Source organism: Choloepus didactylus, chromosome 14, assembly GCF_015220235.1.
Source record: "Choloepus didactylus isolate mChoDid1 chromosome 14, mChoDid1.pri, whole genome shotgun sequence".
In the NCBI taxonomy this organism is placed as follows: domain Eukaryota; kingdom Metazoa; phylum Chordata; class Mammalia; order Pilosa; family Megalonychidae; genus Choloepus; species Choloepus didactylus.
Window position 1 is genome coordinate 62,597,250 of NC_051320.1, and position 23,345 is coordinate 62,620,594.

The following is a 23,345-nucleotide window of genomic DNA, read 5'->3' on the forward strand; positions in this document are numbered from 1 at the left end:
GGCTGCCTGAGGAAGTTATCCACATAATCTATTATAAGCCAAGACTTTACCTCTGAGGAAAGTTCACAGTATCCATTTACAAAGTAAGCTCTGTTTGGCTGTAGTATAACAAAAAACAAAAACAGAACAGTGGAAGGTCTCTCAAAATGGCTGGAGATTTTTTTTTTGGGGGGGGGGTATGATAAAATATATAGCTGGGTAAAATGTCTCCAAAGAGACAGCCTTCCTAGGCCTTGCTGCAAAATGTGTATTCTTGTTTTCTCTGCTAATTCTGTTGTCACTCAGAGTCCTTCAGCACCAGCATTATCCGAGAACTCTGCAAAACAAAGCATTAGGGATGCCCCTGGCTTATGACCTGCTATAACTATCTTTATAGTAGATACTGTAAAGCAGAGGGAAGGAAAAAGTCGGCTGGGGTAGCAGGAAGAAATAGATCAAACTCCTCCTGTCCAGGCCTGGTTGCTTAGCTCTGGGGGCAGTTTGGAAGGCTGTTGAGTAATGAGAAGGCACTGCAAATCTGTTTTGTACTTTGCTTTCATTTAAAATTCTTTGAATTTAGGCAATTCCAGGAAGAAAGACAAACTATAAGGCCTCGGCTGTGCTGAAGAATACAAATCCTTTATGTTTAAGAATATATTACCGTCTCAACATCAGACGCTCTATAGCCCTGAGCTGTTTGGGGAGCATGAACGCAGGTATCATACGAGAGAATCCATCTTCAGATGCTGGCCCTGCCTTTATTAACTGTGTGAGCTGAACTGGTCATTTAATGTCCCTTGGCTACATTCGCCTCGTCTATGAAACAAGGCGATAGAAGTACTTAATTCATAGGTTGTTTTAATTAAATGAGATCACGCATGAATATGAACATAGTAGGAAATCAGATGTCCTTAAAACGCAACAGGCACAAAAAGATTTGAAAACTGACCTCAGCAGAAGCACCACAGAAGCCCCTTGTTATGTAGGATGACCATCTAACGCTATGCCTGTGTGTTACATAATCCTTCCTCACTGGTTATGTAATCTCACTGCTAGTGTTACCTCACGGTCACTGTTCTGTGGATATGTTTCTCTACTAAATGTTCTTTCTAATGCACTGGGTTTCCTAACTGCTAGTCTAAGCTTTCCTTCCGTAGCTTCAGGCCATGGCTTCCTGTTCTCTTGTCTGAGACCAAGCAATTCCCTTCCCTCATTAATTTTGTAACCTTGGAGGTATTTAAGCAGTCTGAGCAAATACCCACCTGCAGTTTTCGTTATTTCTGAACTCTTATATGAATCTAATTCCTTCCTTTTCTTCTCACACATACACATTAATTCACATTCCCATTTCTCCCTTAGTATTTGCTCTAATTGTATTTAATGAAACTTTGTCTACATTAAGCTCTTCCAATTAATTAGATTAATTAAGATTTTTTCTTCTTTTTCTCATAAAGAAGGCATAACACACCTGAAAAGCTGATCAGGAGTATTTAAAGAAAGCTTTCCTCTTTGTAGTACTTAAAACTATTTTAATTTCTTTCTGTCCTTAATAAAGAACCCGAAGCTTGGGAAATAATTCACTCCAGAGCTGTAACTTAATACCCAGTTTAAAGTGAAATTTTAATTATACGTATCATAAAGTTAAGGGTTATGTTACCCACAGAGACTATTGTTCTAGCCTGGATTTCTCCTAGATAGTAACAGCGAAAGACAGTCAGCTCAGATTTTTAGTACTGCTGAACATGTTCATCTGAAACACAGAATTCTACATCCAGGAATTAGCAGAATACTTCTCCATAAAACCACTGCCTTGTGGAATTCTACATTTTTATTTGGAACAACCTTATAGCAAGGCAGCTCCCAAGAAGATAAAGAAACATATCCCTTCCCTAGACTCTACTTGTTGAATTCGCCACAAAAAAGAATATGGTACTAGCCTTTATTCTTCATCTCTGCAGGCAAGCAAGAATGATAGACTAAATGCAGCAAGAATGAGTCCTTAGAGTCATAAAGAAGAGCTGCAGTCCTGTGCAGTGATCAAATTCCACTCATGTTGGTGATAGAAACTTCCCTTCTGAAATGGGTTTTGGGTTATGATTTGTCCTGTCTGTTTTGTTTTTATTTTTAAGAGAAGGGACTTCATATCACCTTCCTAAAGAAGGAAGATCAACAAGGAATGCTTTAAACATAACCACCTCAAAAACTAAGTTAGAAATGGAAGATATATTAGCAAACTAAAGTATATTACATGTTATTACGGTTGCTAACCACAATGATTTTGAAGTCAGACATACTAGGTTTGAATGCTGATATTACCACTCATTAGCTTTGTGACTTTGAAGAAGTCCTTTCACCTCTCTAAGTTTTCATTTCCTCATGTATCAAGTGGAAATAACAATCACTTCATAGAGTTAAGGCATGAGCTTCTAACCCTATGATATGTGTTTGGGAAAAGCTTCCCTGTTGAAGAGGCTGCTCTGAGAAGTAAAAGCATATGGCCCTTTTGTATCAGTTAGCTATTGCTACATAACAAATCAACACAAAATTTTGTAGCTAAAACGACAAACATTTATCTATCTCACTATTCTTTGAGTAGACAATTGAGTTTATGCAAAGCTGGTTGATTCTTCAGGTCTTGCCTGGACTCCCCCATGCTTCTACAGTCAGCTCAACTATAAGAGTCAATATTCATGAATATTTATATATTGTACCCCTATACAGGAGAAATAGTAAAAATGTTTCGCAACCAGACTAACAGAAACTCGGCCCAATCAGTTGTAATCTGCAGTACTGGACATTGGACCAGAGAGCCTCTGCCAGGTGATTGCCAATCCTTTAGTACCTGGGTGGTCTGAGGAGCCTAATGGAGTTTTGGGGCAGCAGCTCTTTGTCAGACAGTACAGAAGTATTTCTGATACTACACACTGATTGAATGTTAGTCTGGTCCCATCCATACTACAATCATCCCCCTGTCCAGTTTGCCCCAACTCTCTTGGTATCTTATCATGAATAAACTTTACCCTGCAATTAACACCAGCTGCTCCCTGCATCTTGGCACCAAGGATACAACTTATATCCATGTGTCTCTTTATCACACCTGTCCCCAAATCCATTAAACCAACACCAAGAAAAAAGCACAAATTAATAAATATTTCTTAGAAACAGGATAATTCCTAATTGGGAAAAAAAGGTAATGAAGAGTAATTTTTTTTAAAATTCGGTATTTCAATATGATAACACTCATATGTGACAAATGGGGACCAAAAACACATTATTTTTTTCATAATAGAAAATAAAAATAAAGTTGGTAGAGATTTTCCTAAACACACAATTCTTAAAGTTGGAAGAAAAACATGTTCCATTTCAAAAGGCAATGTGGGTTAAAAATCATTGAGAGACATAAAACCAGGGGAAATATGGAGAAAGTCAGAATCTCGGGGATATAGCCCAAGTCTGTATTTTAAACAGATGATTATTACTGGCACTAAATCTTGAGAACCACTGAATGCAGATAGTCCATTGTATTAAGGAATTGCAGTTATAAAAGTGCTCTAACCTGGGTAATAAGGGGAAGGAAAACTATTAGGCAAATTTGAGATATCCACTGTTAATGGAATTCTGCTCCATAAACTGGTTTGGGTCTTTCCTCCCAGCTCTTTTTGAGAACCTCACCCTTAGGCCTGTCCTGATAGCACTGGATGCTCCCACCTTACTCATCTTACTTCTATGGAAGTCATATACAGCCAGCCAAGATTTGCTTGCAGCAGGCATCAGAAGTTATTCTCGTCTTGAACCTTGACTTATATCAATAGGCATACTCCTGACACATCTGCCTGCCTTGGAAGTCCCATCTCCTGAGCAGGGGTGTTGGCCTGAATGGCTTAGGCTCCAGATACTGTTGGAGCAACTGTCCACACCCTAGTGCCATAACAGGTAGATCCCGCCCCCGACTTCCACCCTTCTCAATTTTATTCAGTATGCTACAAGCATAACTTAAGAACTTTCTTATCTTACCTCTCATGAGATTATTTTGTCTTCCCACTATCTATGTCTCATTGGGTACAGGGAAAAGAGAGAAGAGGGAACTTGCTCTGTCCCATTTCTTGTCACCTCACAAAATTCGATATTATGTTGAAAAAAATATTTTAAACTAGTTTTAAAAGCAAGTTATTGCATACTAAATCTTGAGCGGCAAGAATATCCATTCAGTATGCTATATTACCAGCCCAGGACATTTTTGCAAATCTTTTTTCTGAGATACAAGATCCTATGATCCAACAAAGATAAAGTCTTGCTAAATCAGTGTAAGTCTTGTTTGTTTCACTAATTTAATTAATTTAGGAGAAATGACAGGAAAGTTCCTATAAATATTTCATTGATAGTCACATCAGTGCTCACTTTGACATTCTACTATTGAACATTGAAATCACTTTCAGTAAGTCAAATTTCATATTTGGCTGGTTTGACAGTGCATATATAAATCAATCCCAAACTGTTATGAAATCCAGAAACACTGCAAAACCTTGTGAAATATTGGTAACCTGTACAATATTTTCTCCTTTGGGAATCAAATATGAAATGTCTGTGTGGGAACTGCTTTTCTAAAGTAAATAGATTATTATTTATATCTCTAGGTGTAAATGCTTTGAAATAACCAGAACACGTTGCAGCTGGATGTGACCTTACATAATTTTCAAAGCTACTGCATTCTTGTCAGAACACTGTCATGGTGCAGCTTTGATGGTTTGATCTGAATTTGACCCCTCTCTGTGATTCTTACTCACAGTTTTATCATCCACTTTCATGTGAAAAATAAATCTGATAATATCCAGTTGTGCTTCCTGGTGTTTTCAGACTCTGACATTCAGGAAAATCATTAATGCTGCATCCACTGTGTCTGCATGTTTCCCCTTTGAAGAAAGTTCTAGAACACTGGAAGTCTGCAAGTAGTCAGCTAATTCCTTTGTAGTTTCTCTGTTGCATAGAGTTCAATTTGATGTGATCAATTAATGGTTACCAAGAGCTCCAACCATGATTTTGATATTTAAGAAGAAGTTCAAAGAGAGATAGTTGCCAGCACTAGCAATTATAAAGGAGGTTGTTTGATAGTGTGGAAATTTATGGAGGGGGAGGAGAGAAAAATGACAAAATTAAAGAGTTAAACAGTACCTTGAGAGAAAAAAAATAGGAAACTTGAACTTTGATACGTGCTAGAAAGAGATGATATACAAGTAGGCAAAGAGACACCTCAACCTTCAGGGGAAGAATGTTATTATGGAAAAGAAAGCCCAAAAATCAAAGGAGAAATTACAGTAGAAAAGCAGAAAATGGCCAAGAATCAAGCTTTAACAATAGGGATATTTGAACTGTGAAACTCTGGCTAGCTTAGGGAGAAAGGAAAGAAAGCTAAAAATAGCTCTTTGATAAATGATCATTTGATGCATGTGATGCCTATTGAGGGTAAAGACTAAAATAAAATAGTCACTAGTTGTCAAACTGTTTGAATTAGCAGTCAGGTTTTGCTTTTTTTAAAAGTCAGTTATATCTGGTCTTATTTTGGAGACATTGCAGTTATCTGAAAGTGGTCTAGAAAATTCTCTGTTTTTTCAAACCAAAATTCTGCTTTTTAAAGTGGTATACAAATGTACAGAGGTATGGGTGGTGTGGCCAATTTATTAAAAAACTCATATGCTAAATGATATATCTGTTGGTCTGTTTTGATTTATTTGGAATTTGTTACTTAACTAAGGCAATCTAGCATACCAGAAAGAGCCTGGGCTTTGGAGGTTCAAGTCCCAGCAGCTAGATTCACTGCTTTGTGACCTTCGGGATGTTGTCTAAGTCTCTTTTTCCTTATATTAATGGGTGCCCTACACTCTCAGTTTTGAGGATTAAATAAAATAGTGTCCATTAAATGCCTGACTTAAGGTAGACAGAACATTAATGTGGGAAGGATTCTTTCCATCACCTCATGTAGTGTTAGAAAGGTTTGCAGAGGTTTATGAAATTAAAGATATTATAAAATGGTGTAAAGTTCAAAACCCAATGATCACCTTTAAAAGACTGGATTGGTATTACCAGAAATGTGAGAGGAAATAAACATTGGAGTGAAGCCCTGAATTTGTCTCATTTCTTGATAGCTTCATCAGGATGCTATCAGTTGGTTACAAGCAACAGAAAATCTGTGATAAATTGAATAAGACATCCAGCTTACTTCTGGATTTCAATCATGTTCATCTATGAACATCTTGAGATAAAGCATGATATGTCCACTAAAATGATGTGAGAAGGATCCATTTTCGTGCCCTCTCCGTTTCTTGACTCTGCTGTTTTGGTGCTAACTCCATTCTAAGCAAGATTTCTACCTCATGGTCTCAATGTGGCTATGTCATTCATATTTGGGTTTCTTTTTGTTTAAAATCTGAAGTAGCTAACATTATGTAGTAAATGGTTGAGAACCTGACTGTCATACCTGCTCTCTCATTTACATTCATCCAGAAGAGTGCAGGCCTTCCACCCTCAAACACAACTCCTGAGCTTTACCCTAAATGAATCAACCTATAGCACTTGCCCTTCCCTTATCCAACTAATGTAACTGGCGATATGGTTGTGCTTATTAGCCTAGTCCCGAGCCATAGATTCTACCTTTAATTTGGTGGGGTGGGGGTTCCAGTCTTGAAGCACATGTGCTACATTGGAGAGAGGTGACAGCAGTACACAAATGGGAGGGCTGTTATCAAGAGGAAGAAGGATATGTGCTAGATGGTCAAAAAGGTAGATAGCCATAGCCACCAGAGTAGCTACAACTAATTGGGAAACACATTGGGCTTCCTCTCTCTCTCTCTCTCCCTCTCTCTCTCTCTCTCCCCCTCTCTCCTCTCCTTTCTTTCATCATCTATCTGTCTTATCTATCTTATCTATCTATCCACATTCATTTTTAAAAAGGAAGCTTGACATTCATCTTACACTTTTGTAAATTAAATTCAAAGGAGAGTTTATTGAATGGAGTGTTGTCTAAAAACAAACAAAACTTCTAAAGAAACATGTATTCAGCCACCATTCAAATGCTAACTTTTCATATTTTGTTTTCTGATGTTCTACTTTAATGGTAGACATTATTTGGAGAATCAAGAATAGATTGCTAATATATCCATTAGTCCTTCAAATAAAACCATTTTAAAGAACTGAGCCCTATTCTATTGCTGTCGGTTCAAAATTTAGTTCTCTAAGCAGGGAACTATATAGTTCAGCTTCCCAAGATACTAACAGAAACAAAGTTTCTTAATGCTTAAGATATCAGAGCTGAAGTACCTGGCATTCTATTGAACAGTTCAGAACCTTACCCTTGTTTCAGTACTGATCGGGAAGCCATATGGCCTGCAAGTACTTTCAACATTCTCCTAATAAATAAATTATTTGAACCTTCTGCAGCAACTGAGTTGAGCCATATGGCATATAATGAGTGATTTAAATTTGGAAAAAAGGCATTCATTCTTAGAAAAACCTTAGATGACTTCTGGGACATCTGGTTTCAAGTAGCATGGCACTCTGCACTCTCAAATAGCTATATTAATTAGCCCATACAGTGGATTATTTAAAAGTATTTAAATGTTAGAGAATGGCTACTAAAGATAGTGATTTTAGTTTTGTTGCAATTAGGGATGATTAGCTCATCTTCTAAGAATAATCAACCAAATCCAGATGCTTCTGCCAAATAGAAGCAGTAATAGTTAGGATAATAATTTGGCTGCTATAACAAAGTCCAAGAAAATGACATAAACAAAATAGATTATTTTTGTCCCACACAGAAGTCTGAAGATAACAAAACCTGGGCAGATTCTTGGTGTTAAGGTAGAGTCTCCTAGTTTCTCTGATGTCCTTAGTATTCAGCTTCCATTGCTTGGTCTAAAAAGGCTTCTCCAGTGTGCATCTCAACATCTACCTTCCAGCCAGTGAATAAAGAGTAAAGGAAAGGCGGGCATAGACTTTTCCTTGTAGGAGCATGACCCAGAAATTGTCACATCACTTCTGTTCATTTCTCAGTGGTCAGAAACTGTCAAATGATCACACCTGGAATCAAGGGAGGCTGGAAAATCTTGACCTGGACAGCCTTGTGCCCAGTTAAACCATATCTCCCTTGATGGATGGATGGATGGATGGATGGATGGATGGATAGATAAATGGATGGATGGATGGATGAGAACAGATATTAGGGAGAAAACTAACAGGTTCTGGCACAGAACCGCTGAGGAAAGGATGCTGCTTGACTTCCTTTCCACCAAAGCTAAAGTGTATCTATCCAATTTTCCCAATAAGTGTATCAGGTTGTCCAAATATAAACAATCATGGACAGAACAAAAGATTCTTGTACCCCAAAAATTATGTTCCTACTGTAGTTACCATGTGTGCTATATTCCAGCATTTTTAAAGATTATAACATATATTGTTTCTTTCTCATTGTTAAAAATGCATGTTATAGAAGATTTGAAAAATATGGAAAGTTTAAACAAAGTAATAGTCAACAATAATTCCGTTAACCAGAGATAACTATTGTTAAGAGTTAGTGTATTTCCTTTATGGCTTTGCTTATGTGACTTCTTCAAAATTTTTATAATTGGATGCAGTTTTGCATTCTGATTTTTTTAATTAAACCTGAGAGTATATATTTCCCCACGTCATTAAAATGTTATTGCAATATCATTTTGTTTATGGATGTATTATTTTAATCTATAGAAATACCAGAATTTATTCAACAGGTTTCTAATACTGGATGCTAACTATGGTCTTTGCTGGTATTAATAATCCTACTATGAACACTTTGGGCATTAATTTTTCCCTGCATTTTAAACTATTAGAATAGAGTCCAAAGAGTGATATTGAGTCAAAGAGTAGGAAGATTTGAAAAACTTTTCATCTATACTTCCAAATCACTTTCCACAAAGAGTTGTGAAAATTTCCCCTTCTACTAGTTCTAATCTGTTTCCTATCACTCTCACTAGCATTACTATAATTTAATAAAATATGGATCATTTGATTATGTGAAAAGGACACTTGCAGGCCTTTGATTACTTATGAGGCAGAGTATGTTTTCACATGCACCAGCAATGTTTACATATAATTTATATCATTTTGATCATTTATTCATCCCTCATTTTAATGCAAATAAAAATCTTTATGAGTCCAGACTATGTTAGGTACTAAAGAAGGTACAAAGTATATGTATGACACCTTAATAATGATACTTACATGCAATACCAACCAACTTGATCCAGGAAAGAATCTTGAATAACGTATTTAAAAAAAAAAGAAGGGAGTGTTGAATTGCTAAAATAAATGGCCCCTCATTTATGTGCCAAAGCTCAAGCAATTTTCTCAGAGGGAAGACTTTAAATTCTCATTTCAAAGCACATTAACTCTGAATTTAGATAAAATTTAGCACATTTGATTATATGGTTTCCAAGTCTCTGGCAGATTAAAAACAGCAAATTAGAAAAGAGCAGCAGACACATTATCAGCAAATAATGGGAGCCGAGAATTGCCAAAGAGGTGAGAGAGTGATGTTGATTAGATTAAAAACACACACAATTAAAAATGAAATTATGTTTTTAAAAATAACAACAGTTTATTTGTAACAATAGAACAATAATGCTTAAATTATGGCTCTTCTATTCAAGAAATATATTAAGAAGTTCTTATACATGATTTTTACAAGAAGCTTAAATATCACAGAAAAATACTTCTTTGAGACTGGATACAACTTTGCATGTAAAATGTCATTACAAATATGGTTTTAAAAATTGAGAATAGACATCCTGGAAGTAAATGCACTAAAGTATTACCTATAATTTTCTTAGAGAGGTAAGTTTATTTTTCTTTTTTCTACTTTTTCATGTGTTTTCTAAATTTTCTAAAACATATATATTATTCTAATAAGAATGAAAATTTGTTATTTTTTGGAATAGTATTCTAGAAATTTTAAGAATAGAAGTCATTATTATTGTACATATCAGTAACATCCAGAATGATATAATGATTTTTAATGGTAGCCAAGTTAAAAATAAAAGATCAAATATATTTCCACAGGCTCTTTTATAGAAGACTTGGGAAAAAGTGTAGCATGTTTTTGAAAGATTTTCATCTAGAGTAAAAATAAATATGCAATATGTGCAGCTTAAAAAGGAAATTAGCAGAGATTCAAAACAATTAGGGGTGATTTTTTTAAGGCAGTATTTAGGCAGTCGTCCATTGGTGATGACTCTTGGATGCTATTTAAATTATCTGTTCTGTAAAGTAATGCTCATAATAATTGATCATACATTATGACATTTGAAAGGAAATTCTAAAATTGGAAAGTCAAGCATCATTGTATTTAGAAAGAGTGTTAATGCTATATAATAATTATGGTAAACACTTTACAAATTAAGATTACATTTCAGGCCAGTATAACTTTTAACATTTTAAACAAAAAAAGTATTTAAGAAGTTTTCATATACACTTTTCTTGCATGTAATAGTGGAATTTTTATGTAAACAGTTTTTGCAGCATTTCACTGGGGAAATATTTTTTTCTTTGTATTTTAGGGGAACGATTTTTTACTGTTTTTATCCAGAAGAATTCGTGGTACTTTCCAGAAAATTATTAAATATATGAAATATTTTCTTTAATATTAGCTTGAAATTAATGATATGCAAATTTTCTAGACTAGCCACATGAACAATAAGTAATTACATGATTTCCTTAAAGTGATAAATTACATTGAACACATTTTCACGTGCCAGCCATTAAATTTTTGTCTCCCAGATCCAAACCCACACTGCTCAGCTTTGTGATGGGACTACATATACCAAGTTTCTACTTTGCCAATTGCTACCTGTTAGGCTCTGCCAATAGGGGGCACCAGAGGAAGGCTGTGAGGCTGCAGAAGAAGGATCTTGCTCTATTCTGTCTGCTTGAAGCTCCTGTGTCTCCCCAGCTACCTTCCTTACTTTGACAACAACTGAATGGTGTTTGCAGTTTTTCTAACATTTGCAGATCCAGCCCCAACGGACCTTCCTTTTTAGAGACTCTAGCACCAGCTGGCCAGTAAGTTGTGGCCCCACAGGGTTAAGGTTGCCAGATTGAGCAAAGAACAATTCAGGACACCCAGTTAAATTTGAATTTTAGTTTAAAAAAAAATAAAACTTTTTTTTGGTATAAGTATGTCCCAAATATTGCATATTTAACTGGGTGTCCTGTATTTTATCCAGCTGCCCTATACAGGGCCTCTTCTCCAAGCTTCTGTTTTAATAATTCCAACCACTTCCCTTTGCTCCCTGCACTGCAGGTAGAAGCTGTTTCTCACATTTGCCACCTTTGTAATAACTTAGTGTTATCAACTTTATACCTAAGTAAACAGTTCTTTATATTCTGCTCTTATCTCCAGACTGCATTCTAACAGATAAAGCATAAATTTCTAAAGCAGAATTAGAACTTGATATAATAATTTTGTATCAATTAATGGACCTATGTGCAAGTAACGTGGATGCATATATGGTAACTGATAGAAGATATCTAAACTTTGTTTACTTTACAAAGAAATAAGTTCATATGTAAGATATGTGTAGTCTATATGGTTCAGGATATCATCCATAGTTAATTCTTCTTGAGCCCTGGCATAACTTCCTGGCAACATTTTAAGGAATTAAGAATTTATATATATATATATATATATATATATATATATATATATATATATATATATATGGAGAGATCGCAAACACTAACTATAGGGGCAAAAGTTGCTATCAAAAACAATCAGGGTTACTTGTAAATATGATAGAAAGGAAAAAACTTACAGATTTAATATAGTCGTAAAATAGATCAATTATTAACTTTTAAATTTGATTAATTTCATTGTCCCACTTACATATGAATTCTGTACTCTGAGTACTAAATTCATTATTTAGCAAAATACTTTGTATACTAGATATATGTTCATCAGCTCAGTAGTATTTACATGGTGACCACATTGTTCTTATCAAAAAGGTTGTCCTGGTCTTCCCATTTACTCTCTATCCTATTCCTGCCATCAGCTGAATTCAGCCACTAAGAGAATGGCACTGTGGTGGGTTGAATTATACACCCCAATTTAGACCTGTTACTGGTGGTGATCCACGTTCCTGTAGGTGTGGACCCATTGTAAATATGATCTTTTGAAGGCATTGTTTTAGTTTAGATGTGACCCAAATGAATGAGGGTGGGCCTTAGTCCGGGTTATTCGCATCCTTTAGAAGCAGAAAAAATTCAGACATAATCAGAGAAAGCTCCAGGGGGGAGCTGGAAGCTTAAATCAGTGGAACCCAGAAGAAAAAGAAGAGATCGCCATGTGTTGCGAAGCAGGAATACAAGCCAAGAAACCCCAAGGATTGTTGGCAGCCATGACCAGAATTTTCAGACTTGGGGAGAAAGATCATCTTCCCAACTCCTTGATTTTGAAGGAATCAAGCCTCAAAATCATGAGCCAACTAATTTCTGTTGTTTAAGCCAACCTGATGTGTGGTATTTGTGATAGCAGCCGAGGAAAACTAAGACAGGCACCTTTGACCTTACTATCCACTTAGATTATCTTTTCATTCTTTTTCTTGCCCAGAAAGAAAATATATCAAACCCTCCTGAAATATCTGCCACCTCCTTTATTACTGACTTGGACTGACCTCTCCTGAGCTCCTGAAATTCTTACCTCCCTCCTCTTTGCCATGGCCATTTTGATTCCAAGATTTTTGAAATGACTCTGCATTCCTGGCTTGCCCCAGCCACAGTTCTGGCTTACTGCTTGGCTTTTGCTCAAATTGCCTATTTTATGGCTGTGGGTGGTTGTACAGTGACCATTTGATTCTCACCCCTTCCTTTTCTGATATCCTGTAATTGCTATTGACACCTTAAACTCCTCACCCTTGATTTGCTCCAAACTTCTGGTTCTCCCATAAGTCCTTTCGTCTCCCTTGAGACCCTCAGTTAGCTCTGGCCTTCCTGATGCCCACATCTACCAGCTGCTAGATGAATAAGTGAGCAGAAAGCCTAGGCCACAGTGGGAGAAGTAAGTGACTGTTTTTGCATGTCTGGTTATCTGTGAATATTCAGGAAAGGATGTAAAGCCTCATGGCTGACTTTGTGGACTCTGGAGACGGAGGCACTGAGCCAAACCCTGGTTCAAACATTCACTAATTGTGGGGACTTAGCAAGTTTTCTTTACCTCTCTATACCTCCGTTTTCTTAACTATAATGTGAATAGACCAAGAGTATCTACCTCAAGATTATTGTAAAGATTACGTTAAATAAATTGCTTAGAAACATCTCGCACATAAATCACGCTAAGATGTTAGCCATTATTGGTATCCCTCAAACATGGTATATGGTTATATTGTTAATATCTAAAATTGAATGTTATAACTGTTTTCCTGACTTAGGATTGAGTATATTTAGCTTCTCTTACACAACTATTGAACCCAGTATCTTTATGTTTTACCTAATTCAGCAAATGAAAAAGGGAAAAAAACATGATAAATTACTTGAAATCTAATTCCAGTCTGTGTTTGAAAGATCCAATGATTGTTAGGAACCTAAAAGAATGGAATTTGTAGAAAAGCCTGGACCAGAATGGAAATCGTTCTGGCCTGTTCTAAAGTCAAGTTGCTGTGTTAAGCAATTACTAGTCTAACTTAAATTTTGAACAGTAAAGTTTGAATTTTGGATCCATGTATGAGACAGAGATAACATTTTCACCCATAGTGATTCTTAACCACTGTGATATCTGTGTTCATTTTATATCATTTCATCTTCATGATGTGTTCAGTTCTTCACTTCAGTTAGATTTGGGATAGTAATGGTTGGTTAAAATTCCAAATAGTTTCCCTGGACTCCTGGTTCAGCCCCAATGCTGCTTTTCATTCCAGGCTCATAGCAAAGGTGTGTGCATTCTTACTGAGCAAATATGTCCAGTCAGCTGCACGAAATCATGATTCGTGATTTAGGTTGAGAAACTTGATACTGGTGACCAGCATTTTCTTATGTATGATTGCCTGGCTGCTATGACTCTAACTGCACAAAACGATAAATAAAGAATAATTTATATAAGTATCCTTTAAAATGTTAAAAATTTTAAATTTCTTTTTGATGAAGCAATATATTTCTTTTTTATTTCAGAAAATATAATATTACTGAAGCTATTACTATGTGAGGAACAATGAGGGACCAATATATTTGAATGTTCTCTAGCCTCTAAATGTACAGAATTTCAGAAGCTAAATATTTCCCTGAACATTCTTTGAGTAAATGAATAACTTGCCCTTTCAAACCTGAAACACATATTTGTTTCTTCATTCTTTTGGCTACCACTGCCTTACTCAGCTCTAAAAGCCTCTTAAAATTAGTCAGAGGGAGACAAGTGGGAAGGTGTAGACTTCTCACTTCAACAGACTGCTAAAGATGGGAAAGAATGGTGCTATTCAAAGACACTCTGTACTTGGGGATTTAGAATTGGGGATGAAAATAAACCCAATGAAGAATGTTCAAAAGAAAACTTGCCAACCCACTGCAAAAGGCTGAATTGCAAGAAAATATTTCCAATATCCATGAAGCTGAGAAGTAAGTTTCTGAAATCATGCCTTTCTGTTTTTCTATTTCTCATTTGCTTGAAATGTCAGTCATTAGTTGGGGAAAGAAAAGTCCTGCTACTGAACATAGAATTTAACCAAATAGTGGAATCTTATGCAAATAACAGTAGATTTGGATATTTGTATAGTTGCCTTACTATGGAGTAACTATCAGAAATGGCCAACTTTTGATTTTTTGAAAAGAACATTAATTATGTTAACTGCCTGTAATACTTCAATTCTGTAAAAATGAGGTTTTTTTTTTAAATCTTTTTAAAACATTTATTATTTTCTATTAACATTATTTGATTTGTTTTCTTATTTTCATTTTCTGTTTTGTTAGTGTAAATTTGTGGAAGCAAATATCTTTTTTCACTCTAAACATGAGAACAGATGAATAAAATGAAATTATAATACATTTAATGTCATGTTTATTTACTATCAGACAACAATATTGAGATTCTCAAAAGAATTGCTAGTATGGTAAAAAGTCAGAAGATGTTATGTTTCCCAGCCAGTGACTTGTGAATTTTCTAATGCTATAAAGTAATTTATAATAATAGTGGATATAAAAGACTGCATGAAAAGTTTTTAAAAATAGGCACATATTTATCAAAAATATTGATCAAAATGCAGAGTAGCCCACTTAGAGAGAAATAAAAATACCAAAGACCTAATAAGTAAAGTAAGATTATGCGGAAGTATAGGAATAAAAGTTAATAATAAGCTAAAAACAAGGCACTTGTTCTTTGTGGTGGCTAAAAATAGCAAACCATGAAGTTTTTCTTCCCTTATTTATTCTATCTTCTGGTCATCTGAGATGGAGAACAAAACAGAGAGGTTCCTGCTATCAAGAGTTTACTATTTTTCCTTCAAAGTGATAAGTATGTGACAATGGAAAGCATTAAATAAAAATAAGCCGTCCTTTGAACATTTTAACTTAGCTTTTTTTTGTTCAAGTTAAGAAGCCAAATTCTTTATTATTTGTATGAGTAAATCTTAATAATAATGAAGTCAGAGGGAAAACACCAGTTTCCACAGAGTGGAGGAAAGAAGCATCAGCAGTGTTGTGTCCTGTTTTTAGAAAATAATTCCTAAAGCTTATCCCTTGACCAGCAGGCTTATTTTATGAAGGATTTATGAAGGAATCACTAATTTATAATCTAAGGAGACTTTGGAGAAGTCTGTAGACTTCATTACAATTGAAGAAGCCATGGAACAGAGAGGAAGTTTCTTAGAGAAGATTGTGAAAGAAGAGGCAAGAATACAGACCTTTGGCCTTTCTCGGGGTCCTTTTAACAGTAATTGGAGATGATAAGGAATGTCCAGCCATAGCTCTAACTTTCTTTTTAGTCTAGCAGAGAGTCTCTTACCAATGAAATAACAAAGGAGCATTGTTTTCGGGTAAATACTATTATCAGAGTCAGGAAGCTGTTTGACCTCTTTTGACGCAATATTTCTTTCAGATAAATACTGTTTTAGTTTCCTGACTGCTAAAGCAAATACCATGCTGTGGATTGGCTTAAGCAATGGGAATTTATCGGCTCAAGGTTTTGAGGTTAGAAGAAATCCAAAATCAAGGTGTCATCAAGTTGTTGCTTTCTCCCAGAAGACTGTGTGTAGTATTCTGGGGCTGGCTGCCAGCCATCCTTGGTCCTTGGCTTTTCTGTCACATGGCAATGCATATGGCAGCCTCTCCTGGCTTTTCTGATTTCCAGTTACTTCCAGCTCCTTCCCATGGCTTTCTCTATCTCTGTGGCCTTCTCTGTAAAGAACTCAGTACTAGGATTAAAACCCATCCTGCATCAGTCAGGCCACCCCTTAACTGAAATAACCTCATCAAAAGGTTCTATTTACAAGGGTTCACACTCACAGGAATAGATTAAGTTTAAGAATATGTTTTTCTCAGCTACGTAGTTGCAAGCCACCACGAATAGTGAGTGAACATTTATACAGTTCTTTATAATTATGCCAGAGAACTTCTGACTTCAGTTTATTTAATATAAAGAATACCTTTCTTCTGGCTGACTCTTACTTATCCCCAGGCCTCTCAGATGTTTTCAGCTGGGGTTCCTTGACTCTCTAGATATCCCTCTTGCATTGGACTCCTTTTCAAACAACCCCAAGAAGTTACCTACCATGGTGTCTGGTTCACAAAACAGACTGCTTTGCTCTGCCATTACTAGGATTACAACTCAAGGCCTACACGACCTCCTCTTTCTCTGGTCTGCAGCAGAAACTGGTTCATTACTAAGTCCCCTTGAAGGCCCTCAACTGGCTTGATATGAGGGGGAAGCACTCCCTAGCCCCCTTCCTAATACATACGGAAGAGGATGGAAGCACAATATATTGATGACTTTCTCCAAAGAAATTCTCTCTCAGCGTCCTCCTTATCAACTGTTTTATACCTTTTGGGGGATGTGATGAGCCAATGCTACACAAACCAATTCGACAGGCACTTGGCATCACTTTTAGAATATGGAGATATTTGGTACCTTTTCCACAGTTTTCAGCCTTGTGGTTCTCAGCCAAAATTGAAACAAAATTCCATTTTTAAAGCTTCTGCCCTTCTATGACATAAAGTACTTATGCTATTTTTTATTTATTTCCATAAATTGGGCTTTTAGTTGGGGGGAAGGGTTGTCTTTTGTGAAAAAGACTAGTCACTGGTTAAAATATATAACCTTTTATAAACAATATTAATTAAAAGGCATATTTTTCCTTAAGCCTATCAACACAATTCATATGTGTTTAGGTATTTTTGTATAAAGTCACTTGACTCAGTTAACTAATAAATTTACAGACTAAGTTCCCCTGAGATTTATTCACATTTCCAAGCCTAGTTAAATAAATGTCTTTAAACATTTCAAATTACATTTAAAAATGTATATGATTTTTCACAAACATTTTAAATACCTAATGGGACAAATGTAAAATGTAATAAGCCAATCATGTCTAAATACTTAAGAAGCTCATGTAAAACTAATAAATAAAATATATAAATGCAATAAATTAGATTTTCCTAAACATTTCAAACACGTTAATATCAGGACTGGAAGCAGGACTTCCAGTTAAAGATAGCAGATTACCTACAGCCACTCCTTTTCAAAACTCAACTAAAATAACAGCAAAGGGATTTTTATAAAATGGCACATAGACCCAAAAGAACAAAGACTAGAGGAGGCAATAACATCAACAGACTGCAACTCGTCAGAATTAAAAACTTGAGAGTGGGTGGATCTGGGGAGTGGGAAAGAGAAGATGTTAGAAGAATTGTGTTTAATAACAAGCCCAGGAGAGCTATTCGCTGCTTCAGTTCATGTATAAGTTTGATAAAATTAAAACTGTATTTATAACAAGACAAAACATTAACAAACCATCATGTTGATTAAAAACTCACTAAACCTCTTAACTCAGCTTAAACCCAGCTTAAGCAATATTCATTTATTTATTATCTCTGTACTTATATACTTTCCTCGGGTTAAAAATTTACTCACTCAACCAAGAAGACTATTTATCATCATCTCCAGGCTACAGCAGGGCTTCTTGGTGCCATTTCTAGGAAAATTCTATCCAAATTGCAGGTTAATAAGCCAAATCTCTTCTTTTAATGAGGCTTTTCAAGCCCACACCTTTTCTCATAACCTGGTGCATCACATATGTCCTTATATATTTTTTACTATAACCTCAGGTAACTTTTGTCTGAACTGATTTGCTAGATTATGTTCACATTACCCAGAATACAAGTAATCTTTCTGCCTGACTGGATTCAGTACTTTTTTACTATTATTATTATTTTACTTTATCCATCGTTTATCCACCATTCTACCTACTACAGTAATTCATTTCCATGTAGAGCTTACATATGAACAAAGGAAGATAAAGAATAAACAGGAAATAAGTAAATTATGTAGTAATTTAGGCAGTAAGTGCTATGGAGTGAAAATGATGTTGAGCCAGGTGAAGAGAATCAGGAGTGCCAGGGAGCCTGGGTGTTGCATTTTTAAATGGTGGTGAAGATCAGCCTCATGAAGAAGATGATAAAGATGAGCAAAGACTTGAAAGAGGGGAGGGAATTGTCAATACAGATACTTGGGGAAATGGAATTCCAAGAACACAAGAAAGCCCTCAAGCAGGAGCTTGCTTGGCATGTTTCAGGTGCAGCTGAAAGAGGAGTATGACTAGAGTGAAGTGAACAAGGGGAGAATAAATGGTAGATGAGTTTGGAGAGGTAATGAAGGCCACATCATATGGCACCTTTTAGATTTTACTCTGGGCTATAGGACTAAAGCTCTTTCTCAGAGTGAAATGAGACGTAAACAGTGAGTTAGAGCAAAGAAGTGAGAAGATCAGACTGACATTTTGAAAGATTCTTTCAGACTGGAGTGTGGAGAATAGACCAGTAAGGGTGGAAGCAGAGAGACTAGTTAGGAAGCTATCACATGATCCAGTGAAAGATGGTGGCAGTTCAGATGAGCATGGTAGTTCTGGAGGTAGAGAAAAGTGGTCATATTTTGGATATAATTTAAATGTAGAGCCAATAGATTTTCCTGATGGGTAGGATGTGGGGTGTGAGACAGTGCAGAGCACTTTTAAGAAAGTGAAAGGGGTCAAGTATCTCTCCAATGGTCAAGTCTCAGTTCCTATTCAACACATTGATCTCCACCCTCTCCTCAATATACTTTCTTCGCTGGCCTCCAAGATACCACAATCTCCTGGGGTTTTTTCCTACTCCAGTGGTTACTCTTTTACAGTCTATTTTGCAAGATCTAGTTCTTCCCAACACTGGGGTCCCTAGGCTTTGGTTCTTGGCCATTTATCTATATTACTCCTTTGATTGCCTCTTCTATATGTTATCAGGTATGTGTTGAAACCCTCTAAATTAATATTTCCAGTCCAGATTTGCTCCCTAACTCCAGATTTGTATAGCCAACTTCCTTATTCTGTATCACCACTGAATGCCTACTTGTTGTCTCAGACTCAACAAGTTCAGAAATAAACTCCTGATTCTCAGCAAACCAGCTCCACTCACTTCTCTCCCACTTTACTTGATAGCCAATCCGTCCTTTCCTCAGGCCAAATCCTTGGAGAGATATGTGACTCTTGCTTTCTTAAACGTGCTCTCTACTGTCTCATATTCCACACCCTACCCATCAGGAAAATCTGTTGGCTGTACCTTTAAATTATATCCAAAACATGGATACCATGTTCTACCATGAACTACCATGCTCATCTGAACCACCACCATCTTTCACTGGATCATGTGCTAGCTTCCTAACTAGTCTCTCTGCTTCCACCCATACTGGTCTAGTCTCCATATTCCAGTCTGAAAGAATCTTTCAAAATGTTAGTCAGATCTTGTCATTTCTTGCTAGCAAGGTGGAGGTCATTTGTGACTTTAACAAAAGTAATTTCAGTGGAGGGATGGGCTTGAAAACTCAATTGGAATGGATTTAAGAGAGAGCATAGGAAGAGAGAAATTGGAAATGAATATAGAAAATTTCAAGGCGTTCTGATGCAAAGGGGAGCTGATGAAGGGGATGCTTCTCCATGAAGTAAGTGGGGTCAAGAGAGGGCCTTCTTTAAGATGGGAGAAATAACACATACTTGTATGTGAATGAACGTAATCCAGTAGGGAGGGAAATTTTTGATAATGAAGAGGATGAAGAGTTTCACAAGGAATGTGTTTGAACAGGCAAGAGAGGATGGGGACAGAGGTCAAAAATGGAGGCAGAAATCATTCATCTATAGGAACAGATGATATGGTCAAGTCTGTGTTGCAGATGCTAGCAGGTGAGTTGATGTGGAAGTTCTTTGAATGCTTCATTTTTTTTTTTTTTTTTAATCATCATTTTATTGAGATATATTCACATACCACGCAGTCATACAAAACAAATTGTACTTTCGATTGTTTACAGTACCATTACATAGTTGTACATTCATCACCTAAATCAATCCCTGACACCTTCATTAGCACACACACAAAAATAACAAGAATAATAATTAGAGTGAAAAAGAGCAATTGAAGTAAAAAAGAACACTAGGTACCTTTGTCTGTTTGTTTGCTTCCCCTACTTTTCTACACATCCATCCATAAACTAGACAAAGTGGAGTTTGGTCCTTATGGCATTCCCAATCCCACTGTCACCCCTCATAAGCTACATTTTTATACAACTGTCTTCGAGATTCATGGGTTCTGGGTTGTAGTTTAATGGTTTCAGGTATCCACCACCAGCTACCCCAATTCTTTAGAACCTAAAAAAGGTTGTCTAAAGTGTGCGTAAGAGTGCCCACCAGAGTGATCTCTCGGCTCGTTTTGGAATCTCTCTGCCACTGAAGCTTATTTCATTTCCTTTCACATCCCCCTTTTGGTCAAGAAGATGTTCTCCATCCCACGATGCCGGGTCTACATTCCTCCCCGGGAGTCATATTCCACGTTGCCAGGGAGAGTCACTCCCCTGGGTGTCTGATCCCACGTAGGGGGGAGGGCAGTGATTTCACCTTTCAAGTTGGCTTAGCCAGAGAGAGAGGGCCACATCTGAGCAACAAAGAGCCATTCGGGAGGAGGCTCTTAGGCACAACCATAGGGAGGCCTAGCCTCTCCTTTACAGCAACCGTCTTCCCAAGGGTAAAACTTATGGTAGAGGGCTCAACCCATCAAACCACCAGTCCCCTATGTCTGTGGTCATGTTAGCAACCATGGAGGTGGGGTAGGCGAATACCCCTGCATTCTCCACAGGCTCCTCAAGGGGGCACTACATCTTTTTTTTTTTTTTTCCTTGTTTGTCTTTTTTCTTTTCGTTTTTTTTTTTAACTTTCCCTTCTTTTTTCAAATCAACTGTATGAAAAAAAAAGTTAAAAAGAAAACAAACATACAATAAAAGAACATTTCAAAGAGACCATAGCAAGGGAGTAAGAAAAAGACAACTAACCTAAGATAACTGCTTAACTTCCAACATGTTCCTACTTTACCCCAAGAAAGTTACATAATATAGCAACATTTCAGTGAACTTGTTCCTACTACATCCATCAGAAATTAACAGACCATAGTCATTTCTGGGCATCCCCAGAACGTTAAATAGCTTATCTGTTCTTCTTGGATTATTGTTCCCCCTTCCTTAATTGCTCTCTACTGCTAGTTCCCCTACATTCTACATTATAAACCATTTGTTTTACATTTTTCAAAGTTCACATTAGTGGTAGCATATAATATTTCTCTTTTTGTGCCTGGCTTATTTCGCTCAGCATTATGTCTTCAAGGTTCATCCATGTTGTCATATGTTTCACCAGATCGTTCCTTCTTACTGCCGCGTAGTATTCCATCGTGTGTATATACCACATTTTATTTATCCACTCATCTGTTGAAGGACATTTGGGTTGTTTCCATCTCTTGGCAATTGTGAATAATGCTGCTATGAACATTGGCGTGCAGATATCTGTTCGTGTCACTGCTTTCCGATCTTCCGGGTATATACCGAGAAGTGCAATCGCTGGATCGAATGGTAGCTCTATATCTAGTTTTTTAAGGAACTGCCAGACTGACTTCCAGAGTGGCTGAACCATTATACAGTCCCACCAACAATGAATAAGAGTTCCAATTTCTCCACATCCCCTCCAGCATTTGTAGTTTCCTGTTTGTTTAATGGCAGCCTGAATGCTTCATTTTTATCACTAAGTCAGGAAGCAAGGTCAGCAGTGGAGAATAATGATGGAGGAAGAATTGTTGGGGAATTCAGGAGAGAGGGAACAGTGTGAAATTGTCTTTTAAGAGTATGGGACAATGAATGGACTAGAAAAATGCCAGGCAACACTAAAAGGGTCCACTTGAAGTTCAGTCATAAATATCTCTGGATGGCTTGCTTAACATAACTATATAGTTATGTTTGAAAATACAAAAGGACTTTATGATCTCAACATAAAGTGTTTTCAAACTAATTTGTTTAAATTCTAGCAGCTCAAATAAAGTCAATTTGTAGTCATCAGTGGGTTTTGGTTTGACATGTATGCACATGTGCACCACTGCTGTGCCTAGATAAACTGCACTACCTGGATTTTCTTCCTCTCCTCCTCCTGAAACTTCTTCATATTCCCATTTCACATGTTTTCCCATTCTCATTGGCATGAGTCCAGATGGAAATGTTAATATTTGAACTGATGAATATTAATATTGTTTGAGTTAGGGAGAAGGGAGGAAAGGGTGCTAGAATGCCATATCCTAAGTAAGAAGCATGGTGAAGGTACAGAAATTCATACTTTGTCCCTGGAGAACTCCCAGACTAAATTCTGTTACTTTTGGTAGAACTTGCCGATAATGGTTTAACTGAATACTTAACTGCTTACCTTAATGATCTGAGTTTTCAAGGAAAGAAATGTTCATTACTTCTTGGTTTTCACTTATTTGCAAAAAATTGAAATAACCCCTCATTTAATTTTAAACGAAGCAATTTCGTATAGAAAGGCACTGTGGTTAATAGCATGAATATAGACTAGATCTAGACCACCTGGCCTCACGTTCAGGGCTTGTATTTCTCAGCTGCATGCCCTTAAGCAGGTTATTTAATCTCTCAATGTTTGGTGTTTTAATATCTAATTCCTAGAGTTGTTCTAAAAATTAAGCAGTATTATTATAAATAAGTTACCTTTTACTGCTTTTTCCCAACATTCCCAAGGTCACACAGCTAGTAAGTAGAGGAATTGGGAATATTGCTACCATCACCACAATCCTTAAATCTGAGT

General features: G+C 36.5%; 1 protein-coding gene across 3 annotated transcripts in view; it reads left to right on the top strand.

Annotated features, from left to right (window-relative positions):
• The window catches only part of OXR1 (oxidation resistance 1), a 494,800-nt gene that overhangs the window by 266,190 nt on the left and 205,265 nt on the right, over window positions 1–23,345 (top strand). The window contains exon 1 of one of the 3 annotated variants that reach the window (XM_037803214.1): window positions 14,366–14,601. The exons of the other annotated variants lie outside the window; for them this stretch is intronic. Coding sequence (XP_037659142.1) covers window positions 14,589–14,601 — 13 coding nt within the window. The 5' untranslated portion in view covers window positions 14,366–14,588. Of the gene's footprint in view, window positions 1–14,365; window positions 14,602–23,345 lie in introns of those variants that run through there. 3 annotated transcript variants of the gene reach the window in all.